Below are 21714 nucleotides of genomic sequence, written 5' to 3' on the forward strand. Positions count from 1 at the left end.
CTGTCCCTGGACTCAGCTACCTGCCTCCTCCTGTGGTCCTTCACAAGAAACACCTGCTGTGTCCTCCGCTTAAAACCAGCTCTCTGTCTCCCCTTGTGTTCATTACAGAATACCTCACCAAACAAAAAACGACAGATGGATTCAGCGGAGCTGCAGCATGGGGAGTTGGTACAGGACCTTTTGGAAGGGCTCAGGTTCTTGACGGAACGCCACAACCATGGGTTAAAGGCTATTATGGAGCAAATCAGGGAGTTAGCTCAAAGCCTACCTGCCTCCTCTGAAAAACTCCAATCACCTAGTAATTACCCCCCCCCCATCTATGGTGAGTTTGTACAGCCTATCCCGGCTCCCCGAGAACCCGCTTACCACCTCCGGCACGATATTCGGGGAATCCTGGTACCTGCCGGGGTTTTCTGACTCAGTGCTCGCTTATTTTATAGGCAGGACATTTTATAGCTAAAGTTGAAGTCGGAAGTTAACATACACTTAGGTGGGAATCATTAAAACTCGTTTTTCAACCACTCCACACATTTCTTGTTAACAAACTATAGTTTTGGCAAGTCGGTTAGGACATCTACTTTGTGCATGACACAAGTAATTTTTTCCAACAATTGTTTACAGACAGATTATTTCACTTATAATTCACTGGATCACAATTCCAGTGGGCCACTAAGTTGACTGTGCCTTTAAACAGCTTGGAAAATTCCAGAAAATGATGTCATGGCTTTAGAAACTTCTGATAGGCTAATTGACATCATTTGAGTCAATTGGAGGTGTACCTGTGGATGTATTTCAAGGCCTACCTTCAAACTCAGTGCCTCATCATGGGGAAATCAAAAGAAATCAGCCAAGACCTCAGAAGAAAATGTAGACCTCCACAAGTCTGGTTCATCCTTGGGAGCAATTTCCAAACAGCTGAAGGTACCACATTGATCTGTACAAACAATACCACGCAAGTATAAACACCATGGGATCAACCAGCCGTCATACCGCTCAGAAAGGAGACGTGTTCTGTCTCCTAGAGATGAACATACTTTGGTGCGAAAAGTGCAAATCAATCCCAGAACAGCAGCAAAGGTCCCTGTGAAGATGCTGGAGGAAACAGGTACACAAGTATCTATATCAACAGTAAAATGAGTCGACATAACCTGAAAGGTCGCTCAGCAAGAAAGAACCACTGCTCCAAAACTGCCATAAAAAAGCCAGACTACGGTTTGCAACTGCACATGGGGACAAAGATGGTACTTTTTGGAGAAATGTCCTCTGGTCTGATGAAACAAAAATAGAACTGTTTGCCTATAATGACCATCGCTATGTTCGGAGGAAATAGGGGGAGGCCTGCAAGCCAAAGAACACCATCCCAACTGTGAAGCACTGGGGTGGCAGCATCATGTTGTGGGGGTGCTTTGCTGCAGGAGGGTCTGGTACACTTCACAAAATGTACCTTAATAAACATGAAATTCGATAGGCCATCTACCTATTGCCTGATCTCCCGGACTATGTTACTAGCCTTTTCCCTGCCTGTACTGTTTCCCTTTTGGACCCCCTGTGTATGACCTTCTGCCTGCCCCTGGACTCAGCTACCTGCCTCCTCCTGTGGTGCTTCGCAAGAACAACCTGCTGCGCACTGCGCTTGAAACCAGCCCCGTCTCCCCTCGTGTTCATTATAAACACACCATATGGGTTTCACACAAAGGTAGCCCTCAGACAGCAAAGTACTATAGACATATTGCCTTTGGATACCAACAGTATTGCATTTCCAAACACAGTGCAAGCTCTCACTTATTCGACTGTAAAACAGTGGTGTCCCCAAAGGGTCTCTGTTCTGCAGTAAGACCACAGACACAACATCAATAATGGATGCTTTAACACAGCTCATCAGGAACACAGCTTTAACAATATATCTCGACAGCACTGCTGCACAAACCAACCTACTGCTGTGCTGCGCATTAAATCAATTTCTCTGTTATACGGTCAATCGATATGAAGCTCTTTTCCCCCCAATTTGTTGTTCTAGTGTAAATCTATTTTCACATTAAAAGCAACTTATTTACCCTCCTTGTAAGGTGAATTCACCAGAGGTTATATGTAGTCAGTTAGACAAGCTAGACACATTCAGGAAGCTGTCCACTTGAGTATTTATATACAAGCAGACAGTGTGTATGTATGTATGTATGTATGTATGTATGTATGTATGTACGTATGTACGTATGTACAGTACTTATCAAAAGTTGACACACCTACTCATTCAAGTTTTTATTTTACATTTCTACATTGTAGAATAATAGTGAAGACATCAAAACTATGAAATAACATATGGAATCATGTAGTAACCAAAAAATTGTTAAACAAATCAAATATATTTATATTAGAGATTCTTCCAAATAACCATCCTTTGCTGTGATGACAGCTTTGCACAATTCATGAGGTAGTCACCTGGAATGCATTTCAATTAACAGGTGTGCCTTGTTAAAAGTTAATTTGTGGATTTCACGAAAAAAAGCACTCACGCATTCACGAAAAAAAGCACTGTCGTTGCACCAATGTGTACCTAACCATAAACATCAATGCCTTTCTTTAAAATCAAGACACAAGTATATATTTTAAAAACCTGCAAATTCAGTTAACATTGTCTGCTGACATGATTTTCTTTTAACTAGGGAAATTGTGTCTCTTCTCTTGCGTTGCAAGTCAGGGTATATGCAGCAGTTTGGGCCGCCTGGCTCATTGCGAACTATGTGAAGACCATTTCTTCCTAACAAAGACCGTAATTCATTTGCCAGAATTGTACATAATCATGACATAACATTAAAGGTTGTGCAATGTAACAGCAATATTTAGATTTAGGTATGCCACCCGTTAGATCAATTACAATTGGTGACGTCACTTGCTCTGAGACCTTGAAATAGTTGTTCCCCTTGCTCTGCATGGGCCGTGGCTTTTCTGGAGCGATGGGTAACGATGCTTCAAGGAGAGGCTGTTGTCGATGTATCCCTGGTTCGAGCCCAGGTAGGGGCGAGGAGAGGGACGGAAGCTATACTGTTACACTGGCAATACTATAGTGTCTATAAGAACATCCAATAGTCAAAGGTATATGAAATACAAATGGTATAGAGAGAAATAGCCATATAATTCCTATAATAACTGCAACCTAAAACTTCTTACCTGGGAATATTGAAGACTCATGTTAAAAGGAACCACCAGCTTTCATATGTTCTCATGTTCTGAGCAAGTAACTTAAACGTTAGCTTTTTTACATGGCACATATTGCACTTTTACTTTCTTCTCCAACCATTTGTTTTTACATTATTTAAACCAAATTGAACATGTTTCATTATTTATTTGAGGCTAAATTGTTTTTATTCATGTATAATATTAAGTTAAAATAATAGTGCTCATTCAGTATTGTTGTAACTGTCATTATTACAAAAAATATATAATAATAATACATACATTTTTTAAATATATATATTTTTAAATCGGTCGATTAATCAGTATCGGCTTTTTTTGGTCCTCCAATAATCGGTATCGGTATCGGCGTTGAAAAATCATTATCGGTCGACCTCTACAAGGGAAGGTTGGTATACAGAAGATAGCCCTATTTGGTAAAAGACCAGGTCAATGTTATGGCAAGAACAGCTCAAATAAGCAAAGAGAAACGACAGTCCATCATTACTTTAAGTCTTGAAGGAAAGTCAATCTGGAAAAAGTTAATAACTTTGTTTCTTCATGTGCAGTCACAAAAACCATCAAGCACTATGATGAAACTGTCTCTCATGAGGACCGCCACAGGAAAGGAAAACCCAGAGTTACCTATGCTGCAGAGGATACATTCATTAGAATAACTGCACTTCAGATTGCAGCCTTAATAAATCCTTCAGAGAGTTCAAGTAACAGAGACAACGCAACATCAACTGTTCAGAGGAGACTGCGTGAATCAGGCCTTCATGGTCGATTGGTGCAAAGAAACCACTACTAAATGACACCAATAAGAAGAAGAGACTTGCTTGGGCCAAGAAACACGAGCAATGGACATGGACAGACCGGTGGAAACAATGGACAGACCGGTGGAAACCTGTCCTTATGTCTGATGAGTCCAAATTTGAGATTTTGTGGTTCCAACCGCTGTGTCTTTGAGAGACACAGAGTAGGTGAACGGATGATCTCTGCATGTGTGGTTCCCACACGGAAGCATAGAGGAGGAGGTGTGATGGTGTGGGGGTGCTTTGCTAGTGACTCTGTCTGTGATTTATTTAGAATTCAAGGCAGACTTAACCAGCACGGCTACCACAACATTCTGCAGCGATACGCCATCCCATCTGGTTTGCGCTTAGTGGGACTATAATTTGTTTTTATACAGGACAATAACTATAATTTGTTTTTATACAGGACAATAACCCAAAACACACCTCCTGTCACGCCCTGGTCTAAGTATTTTGTGTTTTTCTTCATGTATTGGGTCAGGCCAGGGTGTGGCATGGAGTTTTTGTATTGTGGTGTGTTTTGTCTTGGGGTTTTGGTGTGTATTGTATTGGGATTGTAGCTAGTGGGGTTATCTAGCAAAGTCTATGGCTGTCTGGAGTGGTTCTCAATCAGAGGCAGGTGTTTATCGTTGTCTCTGATTGGGAACTATATTTAGGCAGCCATATTCTTTGAGTTTGTCGTTGTTGATTGTCCTTAGTGTCTTTGTTCCTGTCGCTGTGTTAGTTGACAAGTAGAGGCTGTTTCGGTTTTCGTTACGTTTGTTGTTTTGTAGTGTATTGTATTGATTTGTGTTACGTTTGTTTGATTAAACATGGATCGCAATCTACACGCTGCGTTTTGGTCCGACTCTCCTTCACCACACCTAGAAAACCGATACAGAATCACCCACCACCAACGGACCAAGCAGCGTGTTAACAGGCAGGAGCCACAGGAGAGGCAGCAGGAGCAGCAGCAGCTGCAGTGGGAGAGGCTGCACCACCTGGAGAAATGGACATGGGAGGAAGAACTGGACGGTAAAGGACCCTGGGCTCAGCCTGGAGAATATCGCCGCCCCAAGGAAGAACTGGAGGCAGCGAAAGCTGAGAGGCGCAGGTATGAGGAGGCAGCACGGCGTAGCGGATGGAAGCCTGAGAATCAGCCCCAAAAATGTCTTGGGGGGCTCAGGGAGAGGGTGGCAGAGTCAGGAGTCAGACCTGAGCCAACTCTCCCTGTTTATCGTGAGGAGCCAAGGAGGAGACCAGAACCAGAGCCGGTGTTGGAGGTGAGCGAAGCAGAGACTGTGAAGGAGTTAATGGGGAAATTGGAGGGAGTTGCTCACGCACCAGGCACCAGGCCTCCTGTGCACATCCCTAGCCTTGCACGTCCTGTGCCAGCACTGCTCTCAAGATCTCCAGTACGCCTTCACGGTCTAGCCCATCCTGTGCCACCTCCACACTCCAGCCCTCCGGTAGCAGCTCGCCGCACCAGGCTTCCTGTGCGTGTTCTCGGTTCAGTACCACCAGTGCCAGCACCACGCATCAGGCCTAGAGTGCGCCTCGCCTCTCCTGCGCTGTCGGAGTCTCCCGCCTCTCCAGCGCTGTCGGAGCCTTTCTCCTCTCCTGCGCTGCCGGAGTCTCCCGCCTGTTTAGCGCAGCCAGAGCCTTTCTCCTCTCCTGCGCTGCCGGAGTCTCCCGCCTGTTCAGCGCAGCCAGAGCTGCCAGCCTGCATGGAGAAGCCAGAGCTGCCAGCCTGCATGGAGCAGCCAGAGCTGTCAGCCTGCATGGAGCAGCCAGAGCTGTCAGCCTGCATGGAGCAGCCAGAGCTGTCAGTCTGCATGGAGCAGCCAGAGCTGTCAGCCTGCATGGAGCAGGCAGAGCTGTCAGTCTGCATGAAGCAGCCAGAGCTGTCAGTCTGCATGAAGCAGCCAGAGATGTCAGTCTACAAAGAGCTGTCAGTCTGCAAGGAGCTGTCAGTCTGCAAGGAGCTGCCAGTCTGCAAGGAGCTGCCAGTCTGCAAGGAGCTGTCAGTCTGCAAGGAGTCGCCAGTCTGCCCAGCGCCGCCAGTGCCGCCAGTCTGCCCAGTGCCGCCAGTCTGCCCAGCGCCGCCAGTGCCGCCAGTCTGCCCAGCGCCGCCAGTGCCCCCAGTCTGCCCAGCGTCGCCAGTCTGCCCAGCGTCGCCAGTCTGCCCAGCGTCGCCAGTCTGTCAGGATCAGTTAGATCCACCAGTCAGCCAGGATCCACCAGTCTGCCAGGATCCGCCAGAAGTGCCAGTCAGCCAGGATCCGCCAGAAGTGCCAGTCGGCCAGGATCCGCCAGAAGTGCCAGTCGGCCAGGATCTGCCAGGATCCGCCAAAACTTCCAGTCGGCCAGGATCTGCCAGTCAGCCAGGATCCGCCAGTCAGCCAGGATCCGCCAGTCAGCCAGGATCTGCCAGATCTGCTAGTCAGCCAGGATCCGCCAGTCAGCCAGGATCTGCCAGTCAGCCAGGATCTGCCGGAACCACCAGCCAGCCAGGATCTGGTAGATCCATAAACCTGCCTGAGCTTCCTCTCACTCCTGAGCTTTCTCTCACTCCCGAGCTTTCTCTCACTCCCGAGCTTTCTCTCACTCCTGAGCTTTCTCTCACTCCCGAGCTATCCCTCACTCCCGAGCTTTCCCTCACTCCCGAGCTTTCCCTCACTCCCGAGCTGCCTCAGTACCGATCTGCTCTTCAGTCCAGTGGGTTTCTGGGTGAGGACTACTAGGCCATGGTCGGCGGCGAGGGTGGACTATCCAGGGACGCGAGGAGAGGGGACTAAGACATTGACTGAGTGGGTTCCACGTCCCGCGCCGGAGCCGCCACCATGGACAGACGCCCACCCGGACCATCCCTATTGTTTTGAGGTGCGTTCGGGAGTCCTCACCTTAGGGGGGGGGTGTTCTGTCACGCCCTGGTCTAAGTATTTTGTGTTTTTCTTCATGTATTGGGTCAGGCCAGGGTGTGGCATGGAGTTTTTGTATTGTGGTGTGTTTTGTCTTGGGGTTTTGGTGTGTATTGTATTGGGATTGTAGCTAGTGGGGTTATCTAGCAAAGTCTATGGCTGTCTGGAGTGGTTCTCAATCAGAGGCAGGTGTTTATCGTTGTCTCTGATTGGGAACCATATTTAGGCAGCCATATTCTTTGAGTTTGTCGTGGGTGATTGTCCTTAGTGTCTTTGTTCCTGTCGCTGTGTTAGTTGACAAGTATAGGCTGTTTCGGTTTTCGTTACGTTTGTTGTTTTGTAGTGTATTGTATTGATTCGTGTTACGTTTGTTTGATTAAACATGGATCGCAATCTACACGCTGCGTTTTGGTCCGACTCTCCTTCACCACACCTAGAAAACCGTTACACCTCCAGGCTGTGTAAGGGCTATTTGACCAAGAAGAAGAGTGATAGAGTGCTGTGTCCGATGCCCTGGCCTCCACAATCACCCGACCTCAACCCAATTGAGATGGTTTGGGATGAGTTGGACCGCAGAGTGAAGGAAAAGCAGCCAACAAGTGTTCAGCATATGTGGGAACTCCTTCAAGACTGTTGTAAAAGCATTCCAGGTGAAGCTGGTTGAGAGAATGCCAAGCGTGTGCAAAGCTGTCATCAGCTTTCACCCAAGGCAAAAGGTGGCTACTTTGAATAATCTATAGTCGTGGCCAAAATTATTGAGAATGACACAAATATACATTTTCACAAAGTCTGCTGCCTCAGTTTGTATGATGGCAATTTGCATGTACTCCAGAATGTTATGAAGAGTGATCAGATGAATTGCAATTAATGGCAAAGTCCCTCTTTGCCATGCAAATGAACTGAATCCCCCAAAAACATTTAGACTGCATTTCAGCCCTGCCACAAAAGGACCAGCTGACATCATGTCAGTGATTCTCTCGTTAACACAGGTGTGAATGTTGACGAGGACAAGGCTGGAATCACATGCTGATTGAGTTCTAATAACAGACTGGAAGCTTCTAAAGGAGGGTGGTGCTTCTAAAGGAGGGTGGTGCTTGGAATCATTGTTCTTTGTCTGTCAACCATGGTTACCTGCAAGGAAACACATGCCGTCATCATTGCTTTGAACAGAAAGGGCTTCACAAGCAAGGATATTGCTGCCAGTAAGATTGCACCTAAATCAACCAATTATCAGATCATCAAGAACTTCAATAGAGCAGTTCAAATGTTGTGAAGAAGGCTTCAGGGCGCCGAAGAAAGTCCAGCAAGCGCCAGGACCATCTCCTAAAGTTGATTCAGCTGCGGGATCAGGGCACCACCAGTACAGAGCTTGCTCAGGAATGGCAGCAGGCAGTTGTGAGTGCATCTGCACACACAGTGAGGCGAAGACTTTAGGAGGATAGCCTGGCGTCAAGAAGGGCAGCAAAGAAGCCAATTCTCTCCAGAAAAAAACATCAGGGACAGACTGATATTCTGCAAAAGGTACAGGGATTGGACTGCTGAGGACTGGGGTAAAGTAATTTTCTCTGATGATTCCCCTTTCCCATTGTTTGGGGCATCCGGAAAAAAGCTTGTCCGGAGAAGACAACGTGAGCGCTACCATCAGTCCTTTGTCATGCCAACAGTAAAGCATCCTGAGATCATTCATGTGTGGGGTTGCTTCTCGGCCAAGGGAGTGGGCCCACTCACAATTTTGCCTAAGAACACTGCCATGAATAAAGACTGGTACCAACACATCCTCCGAGAGCAACTTCTCTAAACCATCCAGGAACAGTTTGGTAACGAACTATGCATTTACCAGCATGATGGAGCACCTTGCCATAAGGCAAAAGTGATAACTAAGTGGCCTGGGGAACAAAACATCAATATTTTGGGTCTATGGCCAGGAAACTCCCCAGACCTTAATCCCATTGAGAACTTGTGGTCAATCCTCAAGGGGCGGGTGGATAAACAAAAACCCACAAATTCTGACAAAATCCAAGCATTGATTATGCAAGAATGGAATGCCATCAGTCAGGATGTGGCCTAGAAGTTAATTGACAGCATGCCAGGGCAGATTGCAGAGGTCTTGAAAAAGATGGGTCAACACTGCAAATTGACTCTTTGCATCAACTCATGTAACTGTCCATAAAAGCCTTTGACACTTATGAAATGCTTGTAATTATACTTCAGTATTCCATAGTAACATCTGACAAAAATATATAAAGATACTGAAGCAGCAAACCTTGTGGAAATTAATATTTGTGTCATTCTCAAAACCTTTGGCCATAACTGTAAAATCTAAAATATATTTTGATTTGTTTAACACTTTTTTGGTTACTAAATGATTCCATATGTGTTATTTCATAGTTGAGGTCTTCACTATTATTCTACAATGTAGAAAATAGTTAAAAAATAAAGACAAACCTTTGAATGAGTAGGTGTGTCCAAACTTTTGACTAGTTTCCAGCTACAATAGTCAAATCAAATCAAAGTGTATTTGTCACGTGCGCCGAAGACAACAGGTGTAGTAGACCTTACAGTGAAATGCTTACTTACAGGCTCTAACCAATAGTGCAAAAAATGTGTTCGGTGAACAATAGGCAAGTAAAGAAATAAAACAACAGTAAAAAGACAGGCTATATACAGTAGCGAGGCTATAAAAGTAGCGAGGCTACATACAGACACCGGTGAGTCAGGCTGATTATGGTAGTATGTACATGTAGATATGGTTAAAGTGACTATGCATATATGATGAACAGAGAGTAGCAGTAGCGTAAAAGAGGGGTTGGTGGGTGGTGGGACACAATGCAGATAGCCAGGTTAGCCAATGTGCGGGAGCACTGGTTGGTCGGCCCAATTGCGGTAGTTTTACATCAAAGTATAGATACATTACTAGGAATATATGATAAACAGAGTGTAGCAGCAGCGTAAAAATAGGGGTTGGGGGGCACACAATGCAAATAGTCTCGGTAATTATTTGATTACCTTTTCAGGAGTCTTATGGCTTGGGGGTAAAAACTGTTGAGAAGCCTTTTTGTCCTAGACTTGGCACTCCAGTACCGCTTGCCATGCGGTAGTAGAGAGAATAGTCTATGACTGGGGTGGCTGGGGTCTTTGACAATTTTTAGGGCCTTCCTCTGACACCGCCTGGTGTAGAGGTCATGTATGGCAGGCAGCTTAGCCGCAGTGATGTACTGGGCTGTACGCACTACCCTCTGTAGTGCCTTGCGGTCAGAGGCCGAGCAATTGCCGTACAAGGCAGTGATGCAACTGGTCAGGACGCTCTCGATGTTGCAGCTGTAGAACCTTTTGAGGATCTCAGGACCCATGTCAAATCCTTTTAGTTTCCTGAGGGGGAAAAGGCTTTGTCGTGCCCTCTTTACGACTGTCTTGGTGTGTTTGGACCATTCTAGTTTGTTGTTGATGTGGACACCAAGGAACTTGAAGCTCTCAACCTCCTCCATTACAGCCCTTCGATGAGAATGGGGGAGTGCTCGGTGCTCCTTTTCCTGTAGTCCACAATCATCTCCTTAGTCTTGGCTACGTTGAGGGATAGGTTGTTATTCTGGCTCCACACGGCCAGGTCTCCGACCTCCTCCCTATAGGCTGTCTCGTCGTTGTCTGTGACCAGGCCTACCACTGTTGTGTCGTCTGCAAACTTAATGATGGTGTTGGAGTCGTGTCTGGCCATGCAGTCGTGGGTGAACAGGGAGTACAGGAGGGGACTGAGCACGCACCCCTGTGGAGCTCCAGTGTTTGGATCAATGTCTACACTGTCTACACTGTATTTCTGATCAATTTGATGTTATTTTAAATGGACCAAAAATGTGCTTTTCTTTAAAAAACAAGCACATTTCTAAGTGACCCCAAACTTTTGAACAGTAGTGTATATACAGTATGGTACACTGTATACTGTGTGACTGACTTCAAGCTGAGCGTGGGAAAGATATGGAACCCCCTTCAGTTTGTCAGTATCTCTCTCCATGCTCCCCCTCCTCGCCTCTCCTCGATCATTGTGGTCATCTGAGGTCCACACTGAGCATGCTCAGATTATAGCAGGCCCAGTGGGATTCCTGTGTGTCCAAGAAGGAACTGAAGGGAACCCTGGCCCCTGGGAAGGTGGAGGGAGGAACAGAGGGAGGGAGTGAGGGAGAACTAAGGAGTGGTGATAAAGCCCTGCTATCACCAATGAGAGGCTCTGGGAACCACAACTCTACCAGTAAACACAGGGAGTCTGTTGTTCTCTTCATGTTCTCTGAGCTCTACTGCTATGCATTAGGGGGGCTTTGGTTTTCTGTCTGGAAATGCCACCGGGAGACTGGATCATGGTGTGTGTGTGTGAGAAAGAAGTCTGAGAACTCAGGGCCTACAGCAGGGAACTACAGTGTCTATTTTCCCTATCATCTCAGCTGGAGATCTCATCACTCTCTGTCACTTTCTCTTTCTCTGGTTAATGGGACTGGGACTCTTTGAAGAGTCATCAAACAAACTGTCATCAAACAAACTGTCAATAGACTGTGCTCCCAGCATGGCCCAAACTCCATTTATCCACTGTGGTTCATATCCTAACAAAATGAGACCTGGTGCGTGAAAACCGCGACGGCCAGTGTTTAACAGTGGCCACAGTCTGCGGCTAGAGTGCAATTTTAAAAGAAGACTATAAAAGTAAGTTAAGCAGATGTCTTTTAATAAAGGTTTCAACACTAGCTCTAAACTCTGTTCCCCATCTTTATTCATGTGGTCCTTCTGATCTTACACACTGAAACGCTTGTTTATTATTTGTTGTTAATATAGAGACGGATGAGAGGTCGTCAATGTGTGTGTGTCTGTGTGGTTGTGCATGCGTGTGGGAGGGTGCATGCAACGTCTATCATCTCTCCGTCAACATTACTCTGGATTCAGAGAAAATGTTGACATGCATGATCATTCTCATATGCTTGATCTCCCCTGGGAACACGTAGAATTATAAATAAAACCCTACGTTCCCATATGTTTTCTGGTGAGAATGTTGGTATGCCAACCCACAGTCCAATTCCCATACTCCTTGGCACAAAGAAAAATCAGTTGCAGACTACATTCAAAAACCAAGTCTGCCTGGCAGCAACCCTATTATACGCACACAAAAATAATAAGTAAATACAGTGGGGCAAAAAAGTATTTAGTCAGCCACCAATTGTGCAAGTTCTCCCACTTAAAAAGATGAGAGGCCTGTAATTTTCATCATAGGTACACTTCAACTATGACAGACAAAATCCAGAAAATCACATTGTAGGATTTTTAATGAATTTATTTGCAAATTATGGTGGAAAATAAGTATTTGGTCACCTACAAACAAGCAAGATTTCTGGCTCTCACAGACCTGTAACTTCTTCTTTAAGAGGCTCCTCTGTCCTCCACTCGTTACCTGTATTAATGGCACCTGTTTGAACTTGTTATCAATATAAAAGACACCTGTCCACAACCTCAAACAGTCACACTCCAAACTCCACTATGGCCAAGACCAGGTATTGTATTACATGGGCTGCTTATGGTTTCTGAATACATTCCCTTTCATTCACACCTGATATTTACAGTATTTTTACAGTGTTTTAGTCTCTCTTGAGGAACACATAAAGCGAGAGAGAGAGAGAGAGAGAGAGAGAGAGAGAGAGAGAGAAATGTGTTGAGAGATAAAGGGCAAGAGTCAGAACAAGAGAGAACAGAAGTGGCTTTTTGCCAAGTTGGTTTCATTATCTCCTTAGCCTGTGATCAATGTCATATTACCCACAGTGCATTGAGGTGTTTCCTTGAGTACATCTCCCTAGCGGTACACTCTTCTACTTAAAGAACGTCAACAACCACCATTCTATATTTTGATCTAGATAGAAAACATATTGCCATTTTATTTGAAGGTTCAAGGTTGAGAGAGTGAGGGGAGCTACAAACATTTCAGATATTCAATTACCGATTACATCAATCTAACTTCAATGATCTTTGAATGAAGAACTATCTACTGAAGTCAATAGGGCTGCACCCATTCTATTAGCACTAACAAAGGCCAATCAAATCCATTTTGTAGAATGTATCTTTTAACTGCATGCGCTTCTAGCAGCAAAGACTTTAATGTCATTTCATCACTCTGAAAGTATAGTACTAAAGTACAAAGGCAGACCCATTTATAAGACACAAGCCTCCTTTGAACGAGACAGTTATGGTTTTAGGGCTAATGCTACAACATCAAAGAAAAATATTTAACAATTTTCCTTGTGAAAACTTTACTGTATCACTTTGCACACAATAAAAAAAAACAGTCGTTGAAACAAATCCTATTAGAAATCCTACTCTTACACTAATAAAATCTATAGCTAGCGCTAGCTCTCTCCTCTGTGATGTTTATGATCAACCTCCTTCCTAAACAACAGGTGTAGATGTGTGTGTGTTACGTGCGTGTGGGCGTATGTAGTGTGTGTGTGTGTGTTCATAGAGTCAGTGCAGGAGAGAGTGCAAAAAAGTGTATATGTGTGGGTAGAGTCCAGTGCGTGTGCATATATGTCAGTGCAAGAGAGTTAGTGCAGAAAAGGGTCAATGCAGGTTATCCGGGTAGCCATTTGATTTGCTACTTAGCAGGCTTGTTTAGTAGTCTTGGGGGTAGAAGCTGTTCAGGTTCCTGTTGGTTTCAGACTTGGTACCGCTTGCCGTGTGGAAGCAGAGAGAACAGTTTATGGCTTCTTTGACAATTGTTTCCTCTGACACCGCCTTGTATAGAGGTCCTGCATGGCAGGGAGCTTGGCCACAGGGATGTACTGGGCCGTACTCACCACCCTCTGTAGCTCCGAGTGCCTTGCAGTTACCATACCAAGCGGTGATGCAGCCAATCAAGATGCCGTCAATGGTGCAGCTGTATAACTTTTTGAGGATCTGAGGACCCATGCCAAATCTTTTCAGCTTCCTGAGGGGGAAGAGGTGCTGTCGTTCCCTCTTCACAACTGTGTGGGTGTGTGTGGACCATGTTCATTGCTTAGTGATGTGGACACAGAGAAAGCTCTAGACCTGTGCAATTACAGCACCATCGCTGGGGCATGCTCGCCCCTCTGTTTCCTGTAGTCCACGATCAGCTTTTTTTGTCTTGTTGACGTTGAGGGAGAGGTTGTTGCCCTGGCACCACACTGCCAGGTCAGTAATCATTCCTACCGCTGTTGGGTCATCAGCAAACGTGGTGATGGTGTTGGAGTTGTGCGTGGCCACGCAGTTGTGGGTCAATGGGGAGTACAGGAGGGAACAAAGCACACCCGAAGGGCCCTCATGTTGCTGGACATCGTGGCGTATGTGTTGTTGCATACCCTCACTGCCTGGGGGCACCACTTCAGGAAGTCACGAATCCATTTGCAGAGGGAGGTGTTCAGTCCCAGGGTCCTGAGCTTGGTGATGAGCTTGGAGGGAACTATAGTTATGAATACTGAGCTGTAGTCAATGAACAGCATTCTTACATAGGTATTATTTTTGTCCACATGAGTGAGGGCAGTGTGGAGTGCAATCTCTATTGCGTCATCTGTGGTTCTGTTGGAGCAGTATGTGAGTTAGAGTGGGTCCAGGGTGTCTGGGATAATAGTGTTGATGTGAGCAATGACCAACCTTTAAAAGCATTTCATGGCTATAGATCTGAGTGCTACGGTGCGATAGTAATTTAGTCATTCCAGAAACAAGTCTTTCACCGTTGCCGCATGTTATAGACCCCCCTCGGACCCCAGTTGTGCCCTGGACACCATATGTGAATTGATTTGCAACTTTTCAGGGAAGGGAAAGCTAAGGCTAGCTTTTTCAAACAGACATTTGCTTCCTGTAGCACTAATTACCAAAATATTTTGGACACTGTAAAGTCCATGGAGAATAAGAGCAGTGACTGATGTGGTAAAGTCAATGTTATTTGATAAATCACGGAACATATTCCAGTCTGTGCTAGTGAAACAGTCCTGTATATTAGCATCTGCTTCATTGGACAACTTCCGTATTGAGTGCATCACTGGTACTTCCTGTTTGAGTAAAAGTCCTCTAGAGTTTTGTCGCCTCTAGTTGCACAGGTGACATGTTGGTAAAAATTTGGTAAAATATATTTTAGTTTCCCTGCATTAAATTCACTGGCCACGAGAAACCCCGCCTCTGGCTCTGCATTTTCTTGTTTGCTTATGGCCCTATACAGGTCGTTGAGTGTGGTCTTAGTGCCAGTATCGGTTTGTGGTGGTAAATAGACATCTCCAAAAAAACACTCTTGGTAAATAGTATGGTCTGCAACTTATCATACGGTATTCTAACTCAGGTGAAGAAAAACTTGAGACTTCCTTAACATTAGAGATTTGCACACCAGCTGTTGATGACAAAGAGACACCCCTCCTCCCTTCATCTTACCCGAGTCTGTTCATCCACTCTTGACGATGCATAGAAAAATGCTATACAGTACAAGTATGTGGACACCCTTCTGTGGATTAAGCTATTTCAGCCACACCGGTTGCTGACAGGTGTATAAAATCGAGCACACAGCCATGCAATCTCTATAGACAAATATTGGCAGTAGAATGGCCTTACTGAAGAGCTCAGTGACTATCAACGTGGCACCGTCATAGGATGCCACCTTTCCAACAAGTCAGTTTCTTCTGTTAAGGGAGATCCCTGAAGTGTGTGTGTACGTGTATGTGTGAGTTAGGGTGGGGCTTCCTATGCCTGACATGGTGGGTTAGTGAGATCTGCCTCCAGCAGGCACTCCCACTCCTTCAGGAGCTTCATAGGAGCCACCTTCCAACTTGTTCTCTGCAGACCCAGGATTCTGCCTCTGAGCTCTGGGGATCCCATCATGGGGACCTGTGGATTATGGCCTTCTGTAACTGAAGGCCAGAATGTAGGAACAACTAACAGCCAGCTGTGGAGAAGCACACTCCAGCTATCACATCAGTGTCCCCAGCACAGGGGTTTTAGTACCTCTGCTCACCAGCAAAAGCATTCTAAAGGTCAGTCCATAAAACTGACCAGGGTAAAATGGCTAGAATCGATAAAATAATGATTAAGATGTGTAGTTACATAGTCGTGACACAGCACTCTAGTGTTGATTAGTTTAAAAAAAATAAGTGACTGTAGGACATAATATTTCCCTTGCTCTGACAGCTACAATCAATGTCAGATTGTATTTTCCACAATCTTTGTGTCAAGTGTGTCATAAAGTACATAGCAGGTCATGTTAAGTGAGTGATGATGACACTGCCTAAACCAATAGTGACATGGTGCTTAGAAATTCCTCAAAACTGCAACTGTCCCAATGACCCACCCACACACTGCATGTGTCTGCCAGTTCACTGTGCCGTGCACAATGAAGCCCTCTCCTTCATTCCTTTCTTTACCTCTCAGTTGGCATTTAGGCTCACCTAACATGGCCCCACTATTGGAACACCCCAGCATGAACCTCATTTTATGCATGCCTTATAAGGACATCCAATTGAGAATACAGGCATCTAGCATGGCACCTCTCTCCATGAGTATACCTAAAGAGGGCATAGGGTTCATGCCTCGCACTGATAATGTCAAAAAGCACTCACTCTGAGTGCTTTTTGTCTGTGCCCAGTGTGGTCATCTGTTCTGCTGCTGTGTCCACTACAAATAACTATCAGCCTTCCCATCTCTGTCTGTTAGCAATGTACTGCAGAACTATGGCTTTTGTTAACGAGTTCTTTATAAGAAAAACAAATGATGTTTCGATGAACTGTTTGCCTACTGACATTTGTGTAGACTTGAAAAAAGTATTTTGACAGAGAAATGTGTTTTTCTTATTTTGTTTCTACAATGGGTTTTGTGTGTGTGTATGAAGGGGGATTCAAAGTGGACACACATGCGAGTGTGTTTTCTATACTCACTTGTGCACTCATGTGTGCATGCATCTGTGTGTTGGGATGCATGTCAGGTTGTGTTTGTCTGTTAGCTCCCAGGGTGGTGCAGCAGCAGCGTCTGGCGAGCAGCAGGTAGCTAAATCACACAGACAACTTTAATGACCAATGGCAGCTATCAGAGAGAGACACTCATAACTGTTCCTCACAGTCCCAAAACGACAATAACTAATGCCAACATGTCCCCATAATGTCAAAGGCAGCCAATGAACTAAAGGGAGGGTGTGGCAACGGTGGCGGCCGTCAACCATCCCATAGCATTCTGAGGGGATACAAGAGTTACATCCAAGGAAACGGCGATGAGCGCTACACTCCTCAGAGAAAGAGTGTGTGTATGTATGTGTGTGTGTGTGAGCATGTGTGTGTCTCAGACTGTTTCTCTGTGTGTCCATGTTTGTGTGGTCAGATTAAAACCTTCTCTCCCTGGCCCTTTCTTGCTATTTTGACACAACCAACGACATTATATCCCTTATAATGAATGCAGTTTACCAGGGCAGCAGTCTGACTGAATATATAATATCCTCAAATCTAATCAAGGTAATTCGGCTCCCTAGTCTAATTATTTATTGAAGACTGGATTAATCACAGGTTGTACACAACCTTGTTTAAATCTATGTAGACTAATAGGAATAAACACGATTAAGAGTTTATCGGTCTGAAATGAAACCGACATTCACTACGATGCTATTTTCAAAGTAGACCGATTACCCAATCATCTTTGTTGTTTGACAACCCCGTAGTTACACAGTAATTAGGATAACTTCACTCCTCTAGCCTTACAGCATGTGATTATAGTTTAGCAACCAAATTCACATTTTCTCTGGATTGACAGTCCAGCTTTTCTGGGAGTTCTGGGAGACTCCACCTCCTTTGACAATCACCATTGAACACACAGTAGGATCTTACAACCTCTATGGCAATGAATTATATGAACTGTGATAAGAATCCAGAATGGCATTGAGTCTGAACTATCCTTTCAGTTCTCTCCAAATTGCCAGTGAGAAGGTGAAGATTCTCAAACTATCACCTATTGAGCAAGTTCTATGAGACCTTGAATCTTTACCTCCCTGCTATAGCCCACACACGACTATACAAATGACACATCAGTATCTTATTATAAGAGTAGAGCACGTCCAATATTTTACATTTGTTGATGAAGACCTTCCAACTACATGGTCTATCCTGCAATTTAAATGTATAAGTGGAGAGATCTCAGTCGATATCCTGCTGACATCCAAGCAAGGTTTTGCAGTATTTCAATACCCACCATCCTCAAAGTATTTTTACGACCTGTTTAGAGTCATGCAGGACCAGAGTGTAACCTTTGTAGGTTACTAAAATATATTCTGGTTTAATGGCCTTTCACAGAGTGCAGCAGATGGAACGATAAACACTGTCATTATCATTCCTCCCTTCTGTAATGAGGAGATGATAGAGAAACCATTTATATGTCATGAATAAACTAGGCTATAAGAGGTGTTATGAAACATAGGCCCATTCTAACCCATCTAAATCCCTACACTCACTAATGTTATGTTTCATGGAGAGACCATAGAAGTGGCTCAAACACAATTCCACCCAGGTTACCAAATACCCACTGCAAAACTCTTTATCCTAACAGTTTCTTAACTTCCCACTCCCTCTGTACCACTGACTGAGTCAGAAAAGCTCTACTCAAGAGGGTGGGAGATGGAGGATAATAGCTGTTCTGAGGCCAGTCCCTTTGGCTAAATCCAGCTGACAGGCTGAGTGTTCACAGATGCCCTCACTAGATCCTCTCTCTGATCAAAGGACGCATCTCAAGTGTAATATTATCAGAAATGTACAGTGTTTTAGCAATGTGCAAATAGTTGTGGTACGAATAGTTGGGGAAGAGAAATAAATAGATACATATTGGTGGTTTTTACAATGTTGTTTGTGCTGCACTGGTTGCCCTTCTCTCTCTGTCGCTATTTCTCTCCCTCTCTGTCTGTCAGTCTCTCACTCTCTCTGTATGTATCCCTGTCACACACAGATTAGATGTTTTTTTCTCACTCACGCATACTGTACAGTAATCACTCATGAATATTTAATTCTCCATTTTGATGTATGTATTTCTGCAATCTGAACATAAGCAGGCAATGTGTTGTGTGTTAAACTCATCCATCCAGCCCTGCTGTCACTGTCTGTCAGACTTTCCTGCTATTGTCTTATTTTACAGTGCAGGAAACAATAGCCACAGGATGCACCACAGTAACAAACCTCTCTCTCCCTCCCTGTCTTTCTCTCCCTCTAACACTCACACACATTTGTATTACATTTGGCCAAATAGAGATGCAGAAAAAACGGTTTGTTTTTTCAAGTGGAATTGCTCACATCTGCATATTTTTACATTTGTTGCCTGTGATTTTTGCATTAATGGAAAACTTTGATAAAATAGCTGAATTAAGGTTGATTCCGCTGTAATCTTTTTATACTGACGTGTTATATTTAACAGACATTTGGTACACACTGTAAACTGTGTATAGTGCAAAGAATAAAAATGTCAGTATTGCTAATTGAAATAGAGACTTACCGTCATGTAAATTCAGAAGTGTGTTGTCTGTATTGCTCGTTGCAACGGACATGGACAAGACATAAAAAGCAATCAGAAATGCAAAGTTATTCCAACTCCAGTTTGTCATGTTGCCCGTTTTGGGGGAAAATGTGTTCGGATTGTATTACGGAAATGACACGACCAAACTATGCTGTCTACGATTGATTGACAGGATGCGGGATGCAAAGCAGTAGCCTAGAGTCGGATCAGGTCCGAAACTCCCCAGAACTAGATCACGAAATCGGAGCTGTCAAAAACTTTTTATCCAAGCATGTTGAAATCCCTGCATGCTGCGCTCAAGAACTTGGCAATTATGTCTCCAAGACATTGAGAAGTGAGTTTGAAAAAGGAAAAGTAGACCGGAGCGACAGAAATAAGAGAGAGAGCCTACATAAGAAGTCTGATTCACGAGACCAGCATACCCTTTCACATCGGAGCCGCTACGCGTTCTCCTCTACAATGAGGGAGAAGCTATGAACATGCATGATGCCCAATTGATGACGTGTGTCGCGCAGCTGAGAGTCGAGTGGAGAAAATCTATCTTCCTCCAGCAGGTGGCGTTTTTTGTTGTTTCGCCCAACAAGCAAGGAGTGTTTCTATGGAGGTCAATGAGAGAGTGTCGAATTTGGATAGATTTTAAAAAATGTTTTAATTTTTCCAAATATTGAACAACTTGTTGCGTTGTGGCCATAGACTTATAATTCATACAAGGATTTTGGAATCTTTAACCATGGCAATTTGACTGTTAAATGAAAGATTCACGCATTTTGAATGTTATATCGTATTTGTGCATCTCTGAGCGACGCTCTATCGATTCCTGGGTCATTTCATGTTTTCACGTGTATCTGAGCCGTTCAAGCAGGCAGAACAGCTCTAATACAGCCGGTATAACGAGTTTTGCATCATGCTATTTTGTATGCTTCAAAAATATTGGGAAATTATATTATTTTATACTAATACAATTGCTCAGAGATATAGATTTAGTTTAATAACAAGTAATACATTTTTTCTTTGAAAAGTAGTGGTCAAAATGAAATATTCTTCTCAATAAAGTATTCAGAAGTTTAGTATTTGGTCCCATATTTCTAGCACACAATGACTACATCAAGCTTTGTGACTACAAACTTGCTGGATGCATTTACAGTTTGTTTTGGTTGTATTTCTGATTATTTTGTGCCCGATAGAAATTAATGGTAAATCATTGGTAATGGTGAGAGTTTAGCATGTCTTGGGGGTATGATCTTTGACCCTATGTAAACTTTCTGACCCAACATTATTCATAATGAATTATATGCATAATCATGGTAGCATCCACATAAATGGTCCAGTCAATGTACCCCCTCCGCGAAATACGTCTGACAGATATTCTTTTATAAAGAAAAATTATGATAAAATGTGGGCTTAAACATTTATTTGAGTAATTCATTTAACCCCCTTAATTTAATCCCCCTTGAGTAATTAATGTAACATCTCTCCTTGATTCCTCTTATCTACACTGAACAAAAATGTTAACACAACATGTAAAGTGTTGGTCCCATATTTCATGAGCCGAAATAAAAAATCCCCCAAATCTTATTTCTCTCAAATTTTGTGCACAAAATGTCCTACATCCCTGCTAGTGAGCATTTCTCCTTACTGTACCTGACAGTTGTAGCATACCAATAAACTGATTAAACAGCATGATCATTACACATATGCACCTTGTGCTGGGGACACTAAAAGGTTTTGAGGGAGCATGCAATTGGCATGCCGACTGCAAGAATATCCACCAGAGCTGTTGCCAGAGAATTTAATGTTAATCTATCTACCATAAGCTGCCTCCAACATTGTTTTAGAGAATTTGGCAGTACGTCCAATCGGTCTCACAACCACAGACCAGGTGTACAGTAACTATGCCAGCCAAGGACCTCCATGCCAGGCTTCTTCACCTGCGGGATCGTCTGAGTGGGGTGGAGGTGGTGCTGATGTAACAGTATTACTTTAGTCCGTCCCCTCGCCCATACCCGGGCTCGAACCAGGGACCCTCTGCACATATCAACAACTGACACCCACGAAGCATCGTTACCCATCGCTCTACAAAAGCCACGGCCCTTGCAATGTCTCAGAGCAGTGACGTCACCGATTGAAACGCTATTAGCACGCACCACCGCAAACTAGCTAGCCATTTCACATCCGTTACACTGAGGAGTATTTATTTCTATATTAAAGCCCTTTTGTGGGGATAAACTCATTCTGATTGGCTGGGCCTGGCTCCCCAGTGGGTGTGGCTGCCAAGTGGGTGGGCCCATGTTCTCTAAGGCCCACCCATAGCTGCACCCCTGCCCAGTCAT

General features: G+C 44.3%; 1 protein-coding gene across 2 annotated transcripts in view; it reads right to left on the reverse strand.

Moving 5' to 3' along the window:
* Window positions 1–19829, reverse strand: part of LOC115113208 (disintegrin and metalloproteinase domain-containing protein 12-like) — a 140447-nt gene extending 120618 nt beyond the window's left edge. For both annotated transcript variants that reach the window (XM_029640586.2, XM_029640585.2), the window contains exon 1: window positions 19364–19829. In XM_029640586.2, coding sequence (XP_029496446.1) covers window positions 19364–19472 — 109 coding nt within the window. In that variant the 5' untranslated portion in view covers window positions 19473–19829. The remainder of the gene's footprint in view (window positions 1–19363) is intronic.
* Window positions 19830–21714: the final 1885 nt, after the last annotated feature.

The sequence above is a fragment of the Oncorhynchus nerka genome, linkage group LG28 (genome assembly GCF_034236695.1).
Source record: "Oncorhynchus nerka isolate Pitt River linkage group LG28, Oner_Uvic_2.0, whole genome shotgun sequence".
NCBI lineage: Eukaryota > Metazoa > Chordata > Actinopteri > Salmoniformes > Salmonidae > Oncorhynchus > Oncorhynchus nerka.